General features: G+C 49.2%; 1 protein-coding gene across 1 annotated transcript in view; it reads left to right on the top strand.

Annotated features, from left to right (window-relative positions):
* The window catches only part of LOC143833821 (uncharacterized), a 49,714-nt gene extending 34,122 nt beyond the window's left edge, over positions 1-15,592 (top strand). Inside the window, 1 exon segment of the mRNA XM_077330046.1 lies at positions 11,835-15,592. Coding sequence (XP_077186161.1) covers positions 11,835-12,220 — 386 coding nt within the window. The 3' untranslated portion in view covers positions 12,221-15,592.
* Positions 15,593-18,029: the final 2,437 nt, after the last annotated feature.

The raw sequence follows: 18,029 nt of genomic DNA, 5'->3' as shown, positions 1-18,029 counted from the left end.
ACAAAACTCCCTTCTAATCAATGCGTAGGTAATTTTTGTATCCCTTAGACCCATTATGCACGGGGGAAATAACGCACATTTGGGGTGGAATGGCGGCGACTAAAATCACCGATAACGCACGGAGCTGGCTGCAACTGGCCGCAGCTTCGGTGCATGCCGCCGAAAAAGCCGCGTCAGTGAAACGTGGACGAAAGCGCAGCTTCCGGGTGACCGGGGCGCAACCAGAAGCGGCGCCCAGATCGCCGCGTGCATAATCGGTTACTCTGGGTTTTGTCGCCGCCACGCCCCGCCGCATGCATAACCGGTGCGCGTCGCGTCTTCCCCCTCCGCATTTTCCATGTGACCCAAAATCGCCGTTTCGGCGGCCGTGCATAATGGGCCTTAATGTGTCATGTTAAGACTTGTGCTTGCGTTTGGTCCTGTTGTGAGGTTTCTGATCAGTACTACAGCACAAAGCTTATGGTGTTGCTCATTGAATTGTGTTGTTTATTGGCAACCTGCTATCCAGTTCTCTCTCTCTTTGTGTTGTGATGTCTTAACATATTTTCCTGAAAACTGAGGTTGGATTGCAGGGTCTATAAGATAGCACTGCATCGTTGTTCAGGGAGACCTTCCTTCAGCCTCTATACAATAGTAGGGGACTCTGCGTTCAGATCACGCATAAAATTCTTTTGCATTTTAGAAACATTTTACAAACTCCCTTTGTATAAGTTTATGGCTGACCCCCACTCAGAACTGAGGAGGCAACATTTGGGGGGAACGGCATCCTTTCACTACACGAGAGAGGAACAACTACCCCCCACACACATACACATACGAGCAACACAACAGGGGGACACAGGAGGCATGTGTTCAGGTCCCACTAAGGAGGATCCCAGCGTGGTGTAGTGGTCAAATGTGGCAGCTTCTAATTGGGCAAGTTGGGTTTGATTCCATGCTCCTCCACATGCAGCCAGCTGGGTGACCTTGGGTTCATCACAGTGCTGATAGTCCTGTTCTCACTGAGCAGAGCTCTCTCAGTCCCACCTACCTCACAGGGTGTCTGTTGTGAGGAGAGGAAGGGAAGGCAACTGCAAGCCAGTTTTGAGAGTCCTTTGGGCAGTGAAAATCAGGGGATCAAAACCAATTCTTCTTCAAAGCTCTCCTTCGGGTTACTAGGACATCCAGAAAGGAGTCCCAGATGTTCTTCTCTGGAAGAAAGACTTGCGATATCCATCAAGGAGAAGAAATTCCAAGGGATCCTGTTTGCCCGGGTTGGTTCTGCTTGGGTTGAGAAAGTTCTGGAGTCTTCTGTTGTCTTGTTATTATTTGCTTTAATTAAAATGTAAATGTCAGAACTGAGCACGATCAAATTAGTAAACTGTGTCAAAGCATCCAAACACAGCCACATGATAACTCCCTCCCAAACCAGCCAATCAGACCCCTCGAACCCATTTGTAGTTCACAAAGACATATCAGAAATAGAACTGTCCATGCCAGTGATCCATTTCTTCCACCCCCCTATTTAGTGCTGGCATGGGTGGAAGCCAGAAGAATCCCCACAGACTAGGAGGGCCACTTCCACAAAGGAGATGCCCAGAGGGATTGTTTCTGCGCCTCAGGATTCTTGAGCCCAAATGTCAGCTGAAGCCGGTCTGCTTTCCTCTCCAGATACATTCCTGTCCCCCCCCCCCTCACCTCAGCTGGCTGCTCAGACAGAGCTCTTGCGTAACACTTCAGGCCTTCTGAAGAGATGTATCCAGTGGCTAAGGGGTCTTCAGTTTCCCTTAAAAATTAGCCCCTCAAACAGACAGACCCAATGTAATGAGAGGCTAGCACCCTTAGGGAGCCGAACGGAAACACTGAACTTTCCCAAACCACCACAGGAGCATAGCTAAAATAGTTTGGAGCATCAAATAGCAAGATTTTTGCATCTGGTGTTCCTGGGGAAGGTGGCTGAGGGGGCAGCTGCAGATAAACTACAAGCATTCCTGGATGAAGCATCAGTTCTGGATCCTCTCCAGTTCAGGTTGCTCTTGCAGATGACCTCTGGAGGCAGCTGGACCAAGGCAGCTCAGCACTCTCATGGCAGCCACCTCATCAACTCAGGGATACAGGGACCAGGTTCTTTGGAGGACGGGGACAATCATGTTGCTGTGGACTTCATTAATTTTAGAATCACAGGGTAGGACGAGGCCTCCAGGGTCATCTAGTCCAACCCCCTGCACAATGCAGGAACTCAAACTACCTGCCCACCCACAGTGACCCAAAATTCATGCCTAAGTGATCCCGCCACCAAAAATCTCCAGAATCCAGCCTGGCCTGGAGGAAATTCACCTACCATCCAACAGTGATGATCAGCCATCCCCCCCCCCCATATGCAAACACTGACACATCCCTTCCTGCCCACCCACTCAAAATCTGCCTCAATTCATAAAAGCAGCATTTCTGTCAGATGGCTCTCCAGCCTCTGCTTAAACACTTTCAAAGGAGAACCCACCACCTCCCGAGGAAGCCTGTTCCACTGAGGAACCGCTCTGTCAGGAACTTCTTCCCAATGCTTAGCTGAAATTCCTTTTGAATTAATTTCAACCCATTATTTAACATCTTCATGCACTGTCTTGCACAGCTGGTCCAGAAGGATCAGCTGAGGGGTATGCAGATGACACATAGATCTATATCTATCTGCTCACGGGCGGCCAGCCGAATACGCCCTCAGATTCACAGGCCAAGTGCCTGGAGATGGTAATGGATGGGCTCCAGCTGTGCTGCAGGGCATAGTGCTGGGTCAGGAGCAAAGCCGAGAGCAGGAACTGCTGCTGGCCACAGTCTTAACTGAAGCCGGAACTTTGGCAGCCATGGAGGCTGCACTGAAAGGAACGTCCAAGCTCACTGTTGCAAACAAGCCAGGAGTCAGAAGCTCAGTGGTTACCAGATCAGGGGAAGTCTAGAACACACCGAAGAGTCAAAGCCGAGAAGTCAAAAAGTCAACAGAGAATCTCCACTGTCAAAGTTGTTGCTAACAGTCTGGGGTTGTCCGTGCAGGAACCAAAAACATGGAGTCAGTCTCCAATATGTCCACACTGCATTCGTCTGCATGGGAGTTGTCCTGTTATCACTCACTGCCATCAGAATCCTTTATACACCAGCAACTCATTAAACGTGCCGGTCTCTTCTCCTGCAACTCAACAGCATATTGGTGGTTTGGGCAAATCAGGGCTACTCAATGCAGGTGTGGTGTTTCTAGGAACACAGCTTGAATTTCCTGGCTGGGGCTCTACCTCTTCAACTGCATTCTCTCGCCTGCAGAATTCCCTGCTGTGTCAGCTCTCTGAGAAACCAGCTCCTCAGCTTATGATGAACTGTTGTCACTGGCAAGGGGGTAAAAGTATTTTCTCCTTTTCTTTGACAAAGTCAGTATGTAAGTTGGACATTTGTTGTTGTTAGGTGCGAAGTTGTCCGACCCATCACGACCCCATGGACAATGATCCTCCAGGCCTTCTTGGACTTGGACAGATGGCAATGTAAATATGACATCATCATTATCACTGATACAGATATAAAATATTAAGCCACAACAATGAAACCTATTCTTCCCTACAACATGGCTTAACCTTGACTTTATTATATTTTTGAGTTAGGCTGCGATGCCGAAAATGGGCACTGGATGTCAGGCTTGTATTAAAAATTAAATTTGTAGACTTCTATATTAACAAGAAGAGCCTCTTGTGGCGCAGAGTGGTAAGGCAGCCGTCTGAAAGCTTTGCCCATGAGGCTGGGAGTTCAATCCCAGCAGCCGGCTCAAGGTTGACTCAGCCTTCCATCCTTCCGAGGTCGGTAAAATGAGTACCCAGCTTGCTGGGGGGTAAACGGTAATGACTGGGGAAGGCACTGGCAAACCACCCCGTATTGAGTCTGCCATGAAAACGCTGGAGGGCGTCACCCCAAGGGTCAGACATGACTCGGTGCTTGCACAGGGGATACCTTTACCTTTACCTTTATATTAACAAGAGCATTAAAAAAACCCTGGTAAGTATACACTTTTTTGTTTAGATCACCTCACTTTTAAAGACAATCGAAACATCCCATAGGTAAATGTGTATGTAACACACACACACACACACAAAGTTAGGCCTCCCTACACTGTTGCCCACCTCTCCTAGAACCAATTGGGAAATGTTTTCTGACAGCATGCTTGGTTCTTTTGAAAGGGCCAGCCATGGGATACACAGGTGGTGCCCCCAGTTTCCCCTTCACTGTCTCCTTTTGCCTATCCCCCCACCCCCAACTAAAGCGGAGGCTGCCCTCGGGGCAAAGCGGTGCCTGGGGAGAGTGGGCAGAGGGTTGCGTCTTCCCAGCACCGTCTTTGGCCAGCCACCCCTTAGAGCCCCACAACCCCTTGCTTCTCCAAGTCCTACCAAAGAACACGTGTCTGCCTCACAGTCTCCCTCCATGCACAACGCAAGACTGTCCCCTCCCCTGCTCCATTCCCAGAGGTCTAGGGGTGGCTCCTGGTCCTAATGCCTGAGGAGAGCCTCCCAATGCAGGGGCACTGCACCTCTGAATCCCAGAGCCAGGAAGCTGCCTCAGCCTTGTCCTCTATGCCCTGCAGAGGGACTGGCCGGCCAGGGAAGCCAGACGCAGGGCGGGGGGTCCTCAGGCTGAAGCCACAGAGCCAAGTTTGCGTCCAGTGGATGCTCGAAGGCCCACACAGTTTTATTCCAGGTGGAAGCAAACTTCTCCCGATCTCGGAAGGAGGAAGGAAGGGGGCATGCCCCGCCCAAGACTGTGCCTGGTGGGCCTCCGAGTGAGGCGGGAGGCTGATCCCGGGATCCAGCCCCCTCCCGCCCCCGGCCGGGAGCCCCTCGGGAGCAGAGCTTCCCCCGCCGGGGCTTCCCTCCTGGCCGGGGGAGGGGGCAGGGCGCTCTTCTTTCCCCGCGAGCCGCTATCGACCAATCAGCGCCGTCGCCGCGGGAGGGTTCCGGAATCGCGTCAGTGGCGAGGGCGGTGCTCCCCTCGGACGTCATCAGCGGGCGCCTTCCCCCGGGGGCTGCAGCCCGGAAAGGGTTAAGGCGACGGAGCCGCGGGCTAGAGCGGACGTGCGGGGCGGGCGGGGGTGGGGCGGGGAGGACGGGCGCTCTTGCAGGGCGGGGCTTGGGAAGAGGACCGGGGAGGCCGGGAGGAGCCCCGCAGCCGGATCCTGAGAGGCTTCCGTGGAAGGAAATCCTGGCGCTTTGGGTGGGTGAGTGGGGGGGGGGGGGAGGCTTGGGGCGCGCTCAGTGCCAACTCCCGGGGGGGAAATACGTGGACATCTAGTGGGGGAGGGGGATTCTGGGAAAGGCCATGTTTTTTGGAAGGGGGGAGGGGGGGAATCTCAGATGGGAACCAGGCTAGAGAGTCCTCCAGCCTGTGCAGCCATTTTCTCCACGGGAGCTGAGCTCTCTGCTGGAGGTAGGTTGGATTCCTGGGAGCCCACCTGGAGGTTGGCAACCTAGCTAGGCACCGCTGTGCAAACGGAGTTTATGGGTGCGGGGAAGAATAATCAGCTTCTTTCATAGAATCCTAGAGTTGGAAGGGATCTTCTGGGTCATCTAGTCCAACCCCCTGCACTATGCAGGACAACCACAACCCTCTCGCTCATCCACTGTCACCTGCCACCTCCTTTAACACAAAATCAGCCTCTCCGTCAGATGGTTCTCCAGACTCTGTTTAAAAGATGGAGAACCCACCACCTCCCGAGGAAACCTGTTCCACTGAGGAACCACTCAAAACTGTCAGGAACTTTTCCTGAATGTTTAGACAGAATTTCCTTTGGATTAATTTCCTCCCATTGGTTCTGGTCTGTTCCTCCAGGGCAAGAGAGAACAATTCTGCTCCATCCTCCATTTAAATACTTGAAGATGGTGATCAGATCCCCTCTCAGTCATCTCCTCTTCAGGCTAAACCGACCAAGCTCCCCCAACCTTTCCTCCTACGTCTTGGTCTCCAAACCCCTTACCATCTTTGTTGCCCTCCTCTGGACACGCTCCAGTTTGTCTACATCCCTCTTCAACTGGGGTGCCCAAAACTGAACAAGAAAACTTAAATGTACTACATTGATGTTCTGCTACTGGTTTTAAAAGCACCTGGAATAATAGCCTACCCTTTTGTGGTTCTAGGAGTAAAGAAACGGAGGCACTGTTCTACACCTCTACATCAGAGGTGAAGAGGAGGCAATTCTGGGCCTGAGTTTTCGAAAGTCAGATCTCATCCAAAACCCGCTTGCCTTTCCCTCCCAATCTCAGCTGCTCTTTTTCTCCACTGGAGAGCCAATTTCGTGTGGTGGTTAGGAGTGCGGACTTCTAATCTGGCGAGCCGGGTTCGATTCTGCACTCCCCCACATGTAGCCAACTGGGTGACCTTGGGCTCGCCACGGCACTGATAAAGCTGTTCTGACCTAGCAGGAATATCAGGGCTCTCTCAGCCTCACCCACCTCACAGGGTGTCTGTTGGGGGGAGAGGAAAGGGAAGGTGAATGTAAGTAACTTTGAGACTCCTTTGGGTAGAAAAAAGCGGCATATAAGAACCAACTCTTCTTCTGAAACATTCCTGCCCCTTCCCCTCTGCTGGGTGCTCGGAAGAGCTCTTGCCTAACACTTCAGGCTTGTTGCAGAGGTGCTTAAGGCTCTTTTGAACTTGGCAGGCTCCAGTTTACCTGAGGAATTAGCCCACTGAACAACTGAACCAAAGCTTGTAACATACTTAGAGAACCCAACAGAGACAGTTACCCTTCCCAGAGAACCAGGAAGGCATATCTAGAATAGCTTGCTTTGTGATGTTGCAAAATGATATTAAATTGGTCAACAAGCCACCAGAAGCACTTTTTCTCTGATCCACCAGAACAATTCCTGTATGGTTTCCTTCTGACACATGACTGTCTCTGTCTCTCCTTCCTCCCCAGAAACCTTTCTTCAGAGTCAAAAGAATACAAGAGTATTTTCTCAGATGGAGGAGATTCAATAGAAGCGGAAGGAAATGGAAGAGCAAGGCCTGGAAATACCTAGAACTGGCAAGAGAGCAAGCAAAGTCCCCCATCCCATGCAAGCTGGGAAGGGTGTTGAATTCTGGGAAATCTCTGTGCCAAACATCCTGACTATGGACACCATGACTTCTGATGTACGCAGCCAATGCTTCCGACAGTTCTGCTACCATGAGGCCGATGGGCCCCGAGAGGTTTGCAGCCAGCTCCATGAACTTTGCAACGACTGGCTGAAGCCGGAGAGGCGCACCAAGAAGCAGATCCTGGACCTGGTAGTCCTTGAGCAGTTCCTGGCCATCCTGCCCCAGGAGATGCAGGGCTGGGTCAGAGGATGCGGGCCGGAGAGCAGTTCCCAGGCAGTGACCCTGGCTGAAGGCTTCCTCCTGAGCCAGGCAGAGAAGAGGCAGGAAGAACAATTGAGGGGCTTTCTCCATGTATGTTCTGTTCAAGCAGTGACCTTATACGAAATTTCCCCTGAGATTGTGGTCACGTAGCCCTTTCTACCGCAGAATTTCTTATCCCTCCAGATAACTCTCACCAGGGTTGCTGTTGGGAGGGTGTAGAGTCTGGGAGTGGGGCAGGATCCATTCCTTGGTCTCTTTTCCATTCCATCTCTTACCTCTCTCCCTTGCTGCTGTTTCAGATGTGGGGACCATCCGTGAAGACAGAAGCCACATCCTCTGAAGCAGAAGGAGCTTCCTCCGAGCACGAGGAGCAGGAGCAGGCCCTGGAGCACACCCATGAGGCCCTCTCCTATGGTAAGGACACTTTATGCCTGGATACAATTGGGGCACCCTGTGAATATGATAGGTAGAGAGTTCAGGTCATGAAAGTAATTAAATACTTCCTCACACAACAGAGGCTTAATTCCTGGCACTCAAAATAATTAAATACTTCCTCACGCAACAGAGACCTAATTTGCAGTACTCCATGTCAACTCTGATGTGTCTAAAAGGAGATCAGAGGAATTCAAGGAGGGCAGTTCCTCCCAATATTTAAAATATTCATCTCTCACCTTCCTTCCACAAGAGAAACTGAGGGTGGCCAAAAAAGAGAAGGTAGACAAACCTGGGCAGAGCTATTCAACCTGGGGAATTAAGTGAGCCAAATAACAAGGAGGGGAGAAATGTTGCAAGGAGCAGAACATTAAAAATCCTAACTGGAATTAGGTAGTACCTGTAATGTCCTCAGCTGCACTGATTCCATGAGCACGCATCAGAATTTCTTCGCAGCCTGAACAAAGAGGACGATTATCTGATAAATGGACATTTTCCATCTGATCCATTTTCATTGATTTTGTCACCCTAAAAAATAAGTTCTTATAATTTATTTATTTTTCTGGCCGCTTTGTGTATTCTGCATTTTATCAGTGTGTGTGTGTCAAAAATTAGGTGTCTGAGGACAATCCAGTAAAGGTTGAATCACGGCAGGTCTAAAGATTGTATGGTGCATAAAATAATTTTCCAGTACAGGCCTGTGGGCTTTGTGTGTGTTTTTAACCTTAATGAATTTTTTGAAAAGCTGTGCACAATAGATGTTTAAATAATTTTGTAACGTGGTGCCTAAATTGCAGAGACACCCAGCCTTTCAGGCCCTTGCTCATTTCTTTTTTTTTTTAATAGATTTTTATTTTTCGAAAAAGAACAGAAAGAAATAGAATTGTTATAGTTAATACATCATATTACTTAAAGGTAAAAAGGTAAAGATATCCCCTGTGCAAGAACTGGGTCATGTCTGACCCTTGGGGTGACGCCTTCCAGCGTTTTCATGGCAGACTCAATACAGGGTGGTTTGCCAGTGCCTTCCCCAGTCATTACCGTTTACCCCCCAGCAAGCAAGCTGGGTACTCATTTTACCGACCTCGGAAGGATGGAAGGCTGAGTCAACCTTGAGCCGGCTGCTGGGATTAAACTCCACCCTGTGCCGCAAGAGGCTCTTCATATTACTTATACACACTATAATAACAAGGTATTAAACCATAGAATCATAGAATCCTAGAGTTGGAAGAGGCCATAGAGGCCATCTAGTCCAACCCCCTCAAAGCATCCTAAAGCATCCAAGAAAAGTGTGCATCCAACCTTTGCTTGAAGACTGCCAGTGAGGGGGAGTTCACCACCTCCATAGGCAGTTCACCACCTCCTTAGGCAGCCTATTCCATATATAATTAAATTCCTATATTAAATTATATTTAATATATTATTAAATTCCTATACTAAAGATAACCTCCTTCTACTTCAACTTCAGCTATCTATTTAAATAGTTCCAAAAGGGGTCCCATTGTTCTTGGAAGGCTTCTTCAGTTTTCTTCAGTTTTCCCGTTGACCATCAGTGTCAGTTTTGCCATTTTGGGCAGATCCGCCAGCTTATTCAGCTGCCCTTGCTAATTTCTGTTAGTTTTTTTTTTGTTTTCTGAATAAAGGAAACCTTCGCCTTCTGGGGCAGGGGTAGTCAAACTGCGGCCCTCCAGATGTCCATGGACTACAATTCCCAGAAGCCCCTGCCAGCATTTGCTGGCAGGGGCTTCTGGGAATTGTGGTCCATGGACATCTGGAGGGCCGCAGTTTGACTACCCCTGTTCTGGGGCAACAGGGCCCAATGAGAATAGAAAAATTGACTTCTGTTCTTAGGGCATCTGGCAGGCCAGCATAGGAAACGGGATTCTGGAGTAGGGGTGGCAGGCTGCGGTATTTGAGGAGGGCTTTGGGGTGGGCCCTATGACAGGTGTGCTGTCACGGTGATGTTGCATCTGGATGAAAACCTGGTTGGGACGTCAGGGTGATAACAGATGCTCTGAAAACTCACTGATATTACCCTAGATTTTCCGGAACGACTCAAGTGACGCCTGGGCTTGGGGTCCAAAGTATTGGAGACATGTCATGCATCAACCTCCCCTATTTCCAGCACCAAGCAAGACTCAAGGGTGTGTGGGAAGGCCCATCCAGCAGGAGAATGGGATTCCATGGCTTTTGGTCTGATCCAGAAGGGATGCACACCTTAGTTCACAGGGCATGCTTCAAGCCTCACAGAAGCCTGAAATAGGTTGAGAACACCTAAGGGTGCTGCTTTCCTGCTGCTCCCGGAATTTAGTGAATACTCTGGAAAATCCTGTTGATTGTACATAGGGCCGGGTTTCAAAGTCCAGGGAATGGGGGCGCAGGAAGCAGGTAACAACACAAAAAAACCCAGGCGGTTCTAAATAAATATCCTAACAGAAAAAGAGAGAACCTGTCCCAGGCTATCAAAATCTGTTAACAATATATTTGTATAATCTCTAATGGTAAATGAAACAACCAGAACGTACTCTAGATTTTGTTCCGTTTTCAAAGTAGACCTTTCATCGGTGGTTGTTTCCTCCTGTGATTTTGAAACTTATCCTAGAATTTTAGATATTCCAACCAAGTGGTAATCAAAATTCTATGCATATAATACCGGCCTTCAGCTTGCAGGTACGGAACAAAATCTAGAGTCCATTCTGGTTGTTTCATTTATCATTAAAATAGAGATTATATAAATATAATGTTAACTGATTTTGATAGGCTGGGACAGGTTCTCTCTTTTTCTGTGAGGAAGCAGGGAACAGACAAGCCAGTGGGCTAGGAAGTCGTGACGAGCACGCTCGCTTTCTCATTCCTCTGAGTAACAGCCAGCAAAGATGCTTTAGCGGCCGATTTGTTTGCGGCCCGGAGGGACCGGGAGGGGAAGCCGCGGCCGCCGGCATGGCGGCGGCGCAAACGCGCATGCGTTTGCGCGTTACAGTTAATCGGCGTAGTTCTAATCCAGTTTTAGATCTTAATTACAGATTCAGTTTCAGAGAGGGGGCTATCCATGTGGAGGGGGACCCAGGTGGTATTCTACTAGTTTTGAGTCCTGCCTTGAAAAAGATAAGGATTTTAGTTACAGGAGAATCAACTAAACACCTGTAAGACAGACTAGGCAGATTAATAACCATGTTAACATTTCAGGTGAACTGGGGTGCTTTGCCTCATAGATCTGTCCTTCTTATACTGGTTGGGATTGTGGGTTCCATCTGTCCAAAATAATTTTTATTTTTGAATTTTTTCCTTCCCCATATAAGAATGATCTCTCTCTTTCTCTCTTTCCCTCCATGCAAAAAAAGCCAAAAGTGTAAGAGCAACTTTGGTGGAGACAGACAATGACCTTGCATCTGAAGATGGACTGGAAAATTTCTCGAGAGGATCCCAAGAATGTATTTCCTTCCAAAAGGAGCTGGCTGAGAGTGAGTATCCTTCATGGTAATGCCAAGAGAACAGGCAAGGGATAGCCATGGGGGATTTCTGATTCCCTTTTGAGGGAGATTTGGTTTTATACAGTCATAGGGTCTCCTGGGTGAAGAGGGAATCCTTCCTGCAGTTGCATAGATCCCTGTGGACTTCACCTGTCCTTCCAGGTGTTAATGGGATCTCTCTCATTATTCCAGCAGAGGATGAGCAGAGGAATGAGGAAGGGGAGGAACCTGATCAACACTTTCCAGATCGGGTTAAAATTGAAGACTTGAAAGAAAATTTCAGGAATTCAGGCAGACCTAAGAGAAAGAAAGTGGGCTGTGCAGTTGAGAAGAGAGATGGAAGAAAGAGTAATGTACTTTTTCCAAATCAGAGGATCATGAAGGCATGTCCATCTGTTCAGTGTGGAAAGTACTTCAAAAATAGATCCCAACTCCGTGTACACCAAAGAATGCACAGAGGAGAGAAACCATTTGAATGCTCAGAGTGTGGAAAGCGATTCACTGAGAAAGGGAATCTTCAGCTGCATTTAAGAGCCCACGCAGAAGAGAACCCTTTTGAATGCGCCGAGTGTGGAAAGAGATTCATTCGGCATGACCATCTTCAACGGCATCAGAGAACCCACACGGGGGAGAAACCTTTTGAATGCTCGGAGTGTGGAAAGAGATTCAGTGAGAGGGGGAATCTTCAGCAGCATCAGAGAATCCATACAGGGGAGAGACCTTTTGAATGCTCGGAGTGTGGAAAGAGGTTCAGCTTGAGTGGCCATCTCCAAAGGCATCAAAGAACCCACACAGGGGAGAGACCATTTGAATGCCCAGAGTGTGGAAAGAGATTCAGTCAGAGTAGCACTCTTCAAGTGCATCAGAGAATCCATACAGGGGAGAACCCCTTTGAATGCACAGAGTGTGGAAGGAGATTCATTCGGCATGACCACCTTCAACGTCATCATAGAACCCACATGGGAGAAATCTTTTGAATGCTTTGTGTGTGGAAAGAGATTTCATGAGAGGACCAGTCTTCAGTAGTATCACAAGAACCCCTTAGGGGAGAAACCTTTTGAACGTTCAGTGTGCAAAAAGAAATTCACTAGGAGTTACTGTCCTGAAGAGCATCAAAGAAACCCTCTGAATGTTCTAAGTGTGCAAAAAGATTCAGGGAGGAGCAATCTTCAACAGCATTGGAGAACCCACACAGGGAAGAAACCTTTTTAATAAACGTTATGAAAAGAGATTCAGTCAGCTTGGCCATCTTCAGCAGCATCTGAGAGCCCAAACAAGAAGAAACCACGTAACTCCTTAACCCCTTCCTAGCGCTGTTCTCTTATTTCATAACTAAAAGAGAACCTCCAGGTGCAGAAAGAATAAACGTTACACTCATTCCTGTCGGGAGCCTGAAGTCGATGCAGAAATCTTACCTTAACCAGGAAGAAATGTTAAAAATGCTCCAACTATGGGAGGAGCTGTCGTATGGCCATTTTTGGAGCTCTCAAATACATCCCTCGTGTTGCTCAAGAAATGCCATATCATTTTTTCCTCCAGGCAGCTGGAGATCCTATATTAAGATTCTTTTTATATGAATCATAAGAAGCAAAACTCAGCTAAGGAAGGGTCCCTGCTCTTAAAGGGATTGTTATTTGTATCAGGAAAATCAGATTTTGCGATTCCAGTCCTTTGTGGAGGTTTTTTTTTAATGAGTGGGGCTTCATTAAACTTGTCAAAGGTTAGTGGGGCATGTATTTTTCAATTGTGTATGAAGTTCTAAAAAAAAATCCTTTTCCAGACTGATCCCCGTGAATGAACCTTAAGTTCCAGAGCCAGAATGTTGGGTTACGGATTTACTAAAGGAAAATGTGTTAGACGGAAATTTGGCAACCAAATAAGCTGTGACCCCATTTTCAGGGTGAGTTGGCTAATGCACAAGGCTGTGCTCAACTTCGGAAGCTTCTCTTCTGTTTTATTTTGATCATTTTCCCCTTTAAGCTTGGTGTAGCAATTAAGAGCCGTGACATCTAATCTGGAGAGCCAAGTTTGATTCCCTGCTCCTCCTCCACTTGCAGCCAGCTGGGTGACCTTGGGCTTGTCACAGTACCGATAAAGCTGTTCTGGCTGAACAGTGATATCAGGGCTCTGTTATGGGGAGAGGAAAGGGAAGGTGAATGGTAGCAGCTTTGAGCCTCCTGATAGAGAAAATGGCATATAAAAACCAATTACTTTGCGGGGGGGGGGAGTTATATTGTGTTTTTCTGCTTTGTTTGCTGAATCTTAAAGGATTTTCGCTTCCGTTCCCCTACTGGGAAGAGTTCTGGTTTCCAGTGTGAGAAAGCACACTCAAGATGTTGCTGCAGTGCTGATAGAGTTCCTGTTGAATTGCCTTTCTTTCCTTTCTCTCTAAATCCCTAGATGGGGGTTGCTTTTTCTTTGCTCTCCTTCTCTGCTGTTCTCTGTTTGAAGTTTAAGCTTCTCTGTGCCCTTCTGTCCTTGGCTGGTTTTGCTAGCCCTCCAGGGGTCGCAGCCCCCTCCTTATGGAGAGGCCTGCCCTGAAGAGGTCATGAAACTATGCAAAACTGGCTGATTCAAGAGAGCTTTGCTTCCCAGGCAAGAGACTTACACAGCAGAAGAAGACTCACAAACTTATTGGGAGAAATTATAAGGGGCGTGTCTGTGCTGCTCTGTTTAGCATAGTGCATTGATGGCCAAGATTGTGGATCTCCAGTTGTCCATGGACTACAATTCCCATGAGGCCCTGCCAGCAGCATGGACATCTGGATAGCAGCATTTTGGCCACCCCTGGCGTAGCGAAACTAGGACCTTACAATGAAATTTTTGTATCCTTTCATGTGTCATGTTAATACTTACACTTTGTTTCAGCTCTGTTTTTAGGTTTCTGATTGGTTCTACAACCCTGATCCTATAGTGTTGTCTATTGAATACCCTGGACTATAAATGACATATTTTTTAAAAAAACATCTGGCTGAGGGTCCTCAACACCCCCCCCCCCCAATGCTCAACCCGAGAACCCCCGGGAATTTCCAAACCCAGGCTCCTTTCCCACTCTGCCCCTTCCCACCCGGACATGCTTCTTCCTGCATTTGAGGTCCTGCTGCATTTTCTCTCCACAGGGTAATAGGAAGTTCTGCTCTGCCCTGACTTTCTCTCATTTCTCTACAGCACTGAAAGGGTTAAGCCGGAAGAGGCCAAGAGCAGACTGGGAGGTGGGAAAGAGGGAGAGGAGAGGAGGAGAGGATTTGTGCTTCCCAATGGGGCGAGAGAACAGGGAAGGCTTCCCATGCACAATTGAGCAAGGATCCCTGCAGCTGGAGCCTGGGAGGGCTTCCTGGGAAGTAAGTCATTGCGGGGAGGGGTAAGCTTTGGGCTACTGGACTGGAGGAAGGTTGCCAGCTCTCAGTTGGGAACTATCTGGAGACTTCTAATTGTCTAATCCTGACAGAGCAGTTTCTCAGTGGAAGAGGCTTCCTCGGGAGGTGGTGGGTTCTCCATCTTTGGAGATTTTTAAGCAGAGGCTGGAGAGCCATCTGACGGAGAGGCTGATTCTGTGATGGTTCAAGGGGGTGGTAGGTGACAGTGGGTGAGCGAGAGGGTTGGGAGTGTCCTGCATAGTGCAGGGTTGGACTAGATCATGGGTAGTCAACCTGTGGTCCTCTAGATGTCCATGGACTACAATTCCCATGAGCCCCTGCCAGCAATTGCTGGCAGGGGCTCATGGGAATTGGAGTCCATGGACATCTGGAGGACCACAGGTTGACTACCCTTGGACTAGATGACCCAGAAGTCCCTTCCAACTCTATGATTCTATGATTCTACTTGGGGGTGGAGCTAGAAATGAGCAGGGTTTGGGGTGGGGGTGGGGACCTCAGTAGAGTATCATGCTATGGAGCCCACCCTCCCAAGCAGCCCTTCTCTGGGTGGGGGGGACTGACCTTTGTAGCCTGGAGATGAGCTCTAATTCCAGGGGGTCCCAATGTCCTACCTGGAAGTTGGCATCCATAGATGAGAAGAAGGCAGGGATCATTCCAGGACCTGCCTGTAAACGGATTGCCAATTCCTGGAGGGCAACCATGGGAAGATTTAGTGGTGGGGTGCTGAGGGGAACCTCAGAAGGAAAACCGGTGCCAGATTCCTCCCTCCGAGGCGGCCCTTTTCTCCAGGGGAACTGATCTCTGTCTGCGGGAGATCGGCTGCAATTCTGGGGGAACTTCAGGCTGCATCTGGAGGTTGGCGACCCTCTTAGGTACCAGATTTGCACAACTATGTAAATGTTTTGGTTTTTTGCTGGGGAGGGCAATAGTCAGTGTCTTTCTGTACAATAAAAGTTGAATATTGGAACCTGACTTCTGCTGTGAGTCAATTTAATCTTTAAAAATACCACCACGAAGATGAACTTTTTCTGGTTTGGTGAGTAAAAGGGGGGCACGTAGTGGGGGAGGGAACTCCTGCCTGCACTGGGATCAGCCGCAGCCCCATCCTGAGACCCAGAGCAGGGGGGGAGGGGGGGGCTGAGGCTGCCAGCTGGTGTTCAAGACCTTCCCAGTGCAGGAGAAGAGCATTTTGAAAAGCTCTGTTGCCAACATGCAGAGAGCCTCCCAATGCCAGCAAAAATCATTGGAACATCACCAAATGCCCACCAATCACAGCACACGCTGACTCCTTAGGCAAAGAGGGGCGGAGCTAGCTGCTGTGTCCACGCCCCCTGGTATCGCCCTCCTGCCACCCACATGCATGGGCCAGGAAAGAACAAATGGCATGCAAGCACACATCACTGTGAGAATTGAGGTGTGACAGGACCCTGGAATACACATACACACGATAGAACAGTCCTTTGCAAAGTGGATGCGCAGGGGGAGGCTATGGCTGTTCCAGGCACATCACCCCTCCCCATCACTTGGCAGAGGCAGCTGTACGACAACACCCAGATCTCCCTGCTGCACAAGGGTTTGGGTGGGAGGAACGGCGTGCTTTTGCCAGGCGGGAGTGGAACAGACCCCTAGGCCACACAACAGGGAGAAACATCAGGGCACACTTGCCAAAGATGTGGGTTCAGGTCCTGCTAAGGGGGGTGGCCAGCAGGAATACAAAGCTCACCTTTTGGTGGTTAGGAGACCCAGTTCGGAGCAAAGCAGATGAATCATTCACACTGATTGAAGGGCCAGAGCGCCAAGCATGTTGGCTCGTCCTCCCCATCTACCATCTCCTTGATGTGAGGTTGCCAATGTCCAGGTGGGGTGTTGAGACAGCCTAGAATTAGAACTGATCTCCAGATGCTAGGTTGTGTGTAGAAAACAGCTGCTTCAGATAGCAGACTCCATACCGCCCTGAGCCTCTGGGGGGGGGGTGGTATATAAGTATGATAAATAAAATAAATACCATTATGCTCTGCCCTAATCTGGCTCCAGCCCCAAATTTCCAGAGTGTAGTCTGCACGGAGCTTTTTACCTAGTCCCAGTTCAAATTAATCCCTTATGTCTACACTGAATTGGATTTGCATTCTGATTTGGGGCGCTTTAAATTTTCCCTCTGCAACAAGCATGATTCATTTGTAGGGACCCTCCCCCTCCCCCGTGATATCCTGGAGTAGATATAAACCTCGATATTTCAGAAACTGCCATGAGTAAATGTGCAGCTCTCTTTTTTTCTGAATTAACTTGCTGCCTTCTGCCTCCAATACTGTAGCAAAGCAGTCTTCCCTGATTGGCCAGGGTGTCAGTTCAAAGTCTTCCTCGTTCCTAGTTGCAAGGCTTCCCTTAAAGTGATTGTGCTCCAGAAGCCCTAACTTATCTCAGCAGAGATATGCCTCTTGGTTCCACACCCACCCACCCACCCCCCACCCACCCCCCGCTCTCCACCACCACCCCTCGTTCGAGAAAATAGGCTCCTGCTGTGTTTGGCTTCTAAGCTTCCACAATCAAGTGCTTTCTGTTTCATTTGTGGGGGGGGGGGGGTTAGAGGAAGACTCGAGTTCAAATTGGTCTGAATTCAGCAGGATCCACAATGCAAAAAACAAAGTAAGTGCAGAATCAGCCCAGGAATTTCCCAACCTTGTGCATTTGGTATGGCCCATTGCCTCCTCCGGTTCCTCTTTGTCCCAGCAGCCCTTGGGCCCTAACCCGGGAGAGGCTTCAGGGAATGGACTGAGCCCTGTTCCCTATGTAAAAACTGCACCCCCAAGACAATCCCAGTCTGAGCCAGTCTCGACTTGCTGCACACCAGCAGGGCCCCAGTGTGGCTGTGGGAGGCCAAACCTCCTCCCACGCTCTGTAGCCGTCCCAAGCTGTTCAAGGCCTGGCCTGACACTTGTTCCCAAAACAGGTTGAACTCTGGAAGAAACCCCTCCTGTCAGGGTAAGCTGGCCAGGGAATAAATGTCATCATTCTCCAGATGGGAGACTTGTGCTCCCTGCTCTGCTTCTTCACGCGGTAAGAAGGAAGGAACACGTGATAACTGTTTATCTGGGCTGGTTCCCTGTGGAAGAATTCCCCGGAGCCTTCTGGTATCTTGTTATTCTTTGCTGCAATGGCAAATATCCTGGCAGAGCCGAGCATGGATGGAAGCCAGAGGGACTCGAACAGATGGGCAGGGCAGGCAGGCAGGCGTTCCCGTCCCCTGTCCCCCGTCCCCCAGCTCTTTCTCTCTCATCCAGCTGCACAAAGGCCTGCTCATGGTTTGGTTGGGCAGGGGCAGCTGGAAATGACCAGCGGGGGAATATCAGTCGCATATATTTAAGTCGACTGAAAGAAACTGCTTACCCCTCCTCCCAATCACTTCCATAGT

The sequence above is a fragment of the Paroedura picta genome, chromosome 3, assembly GCF_049243985.1.
Source record: "Paroedura picta isolate Pp20150507F chromosome 3, Ppicta_v3.0, whole genome shotgun sequence".
Classification (NCBI taxonomy): Eukaryota; Metazoa; Chordata; class Lepidosauria; order Squamata; family Gekkonidae; genus Paroedura; species Paroedura picta.
This window is presented reverse-complemented; position numbering and strand designations above follow the sequence as displayed.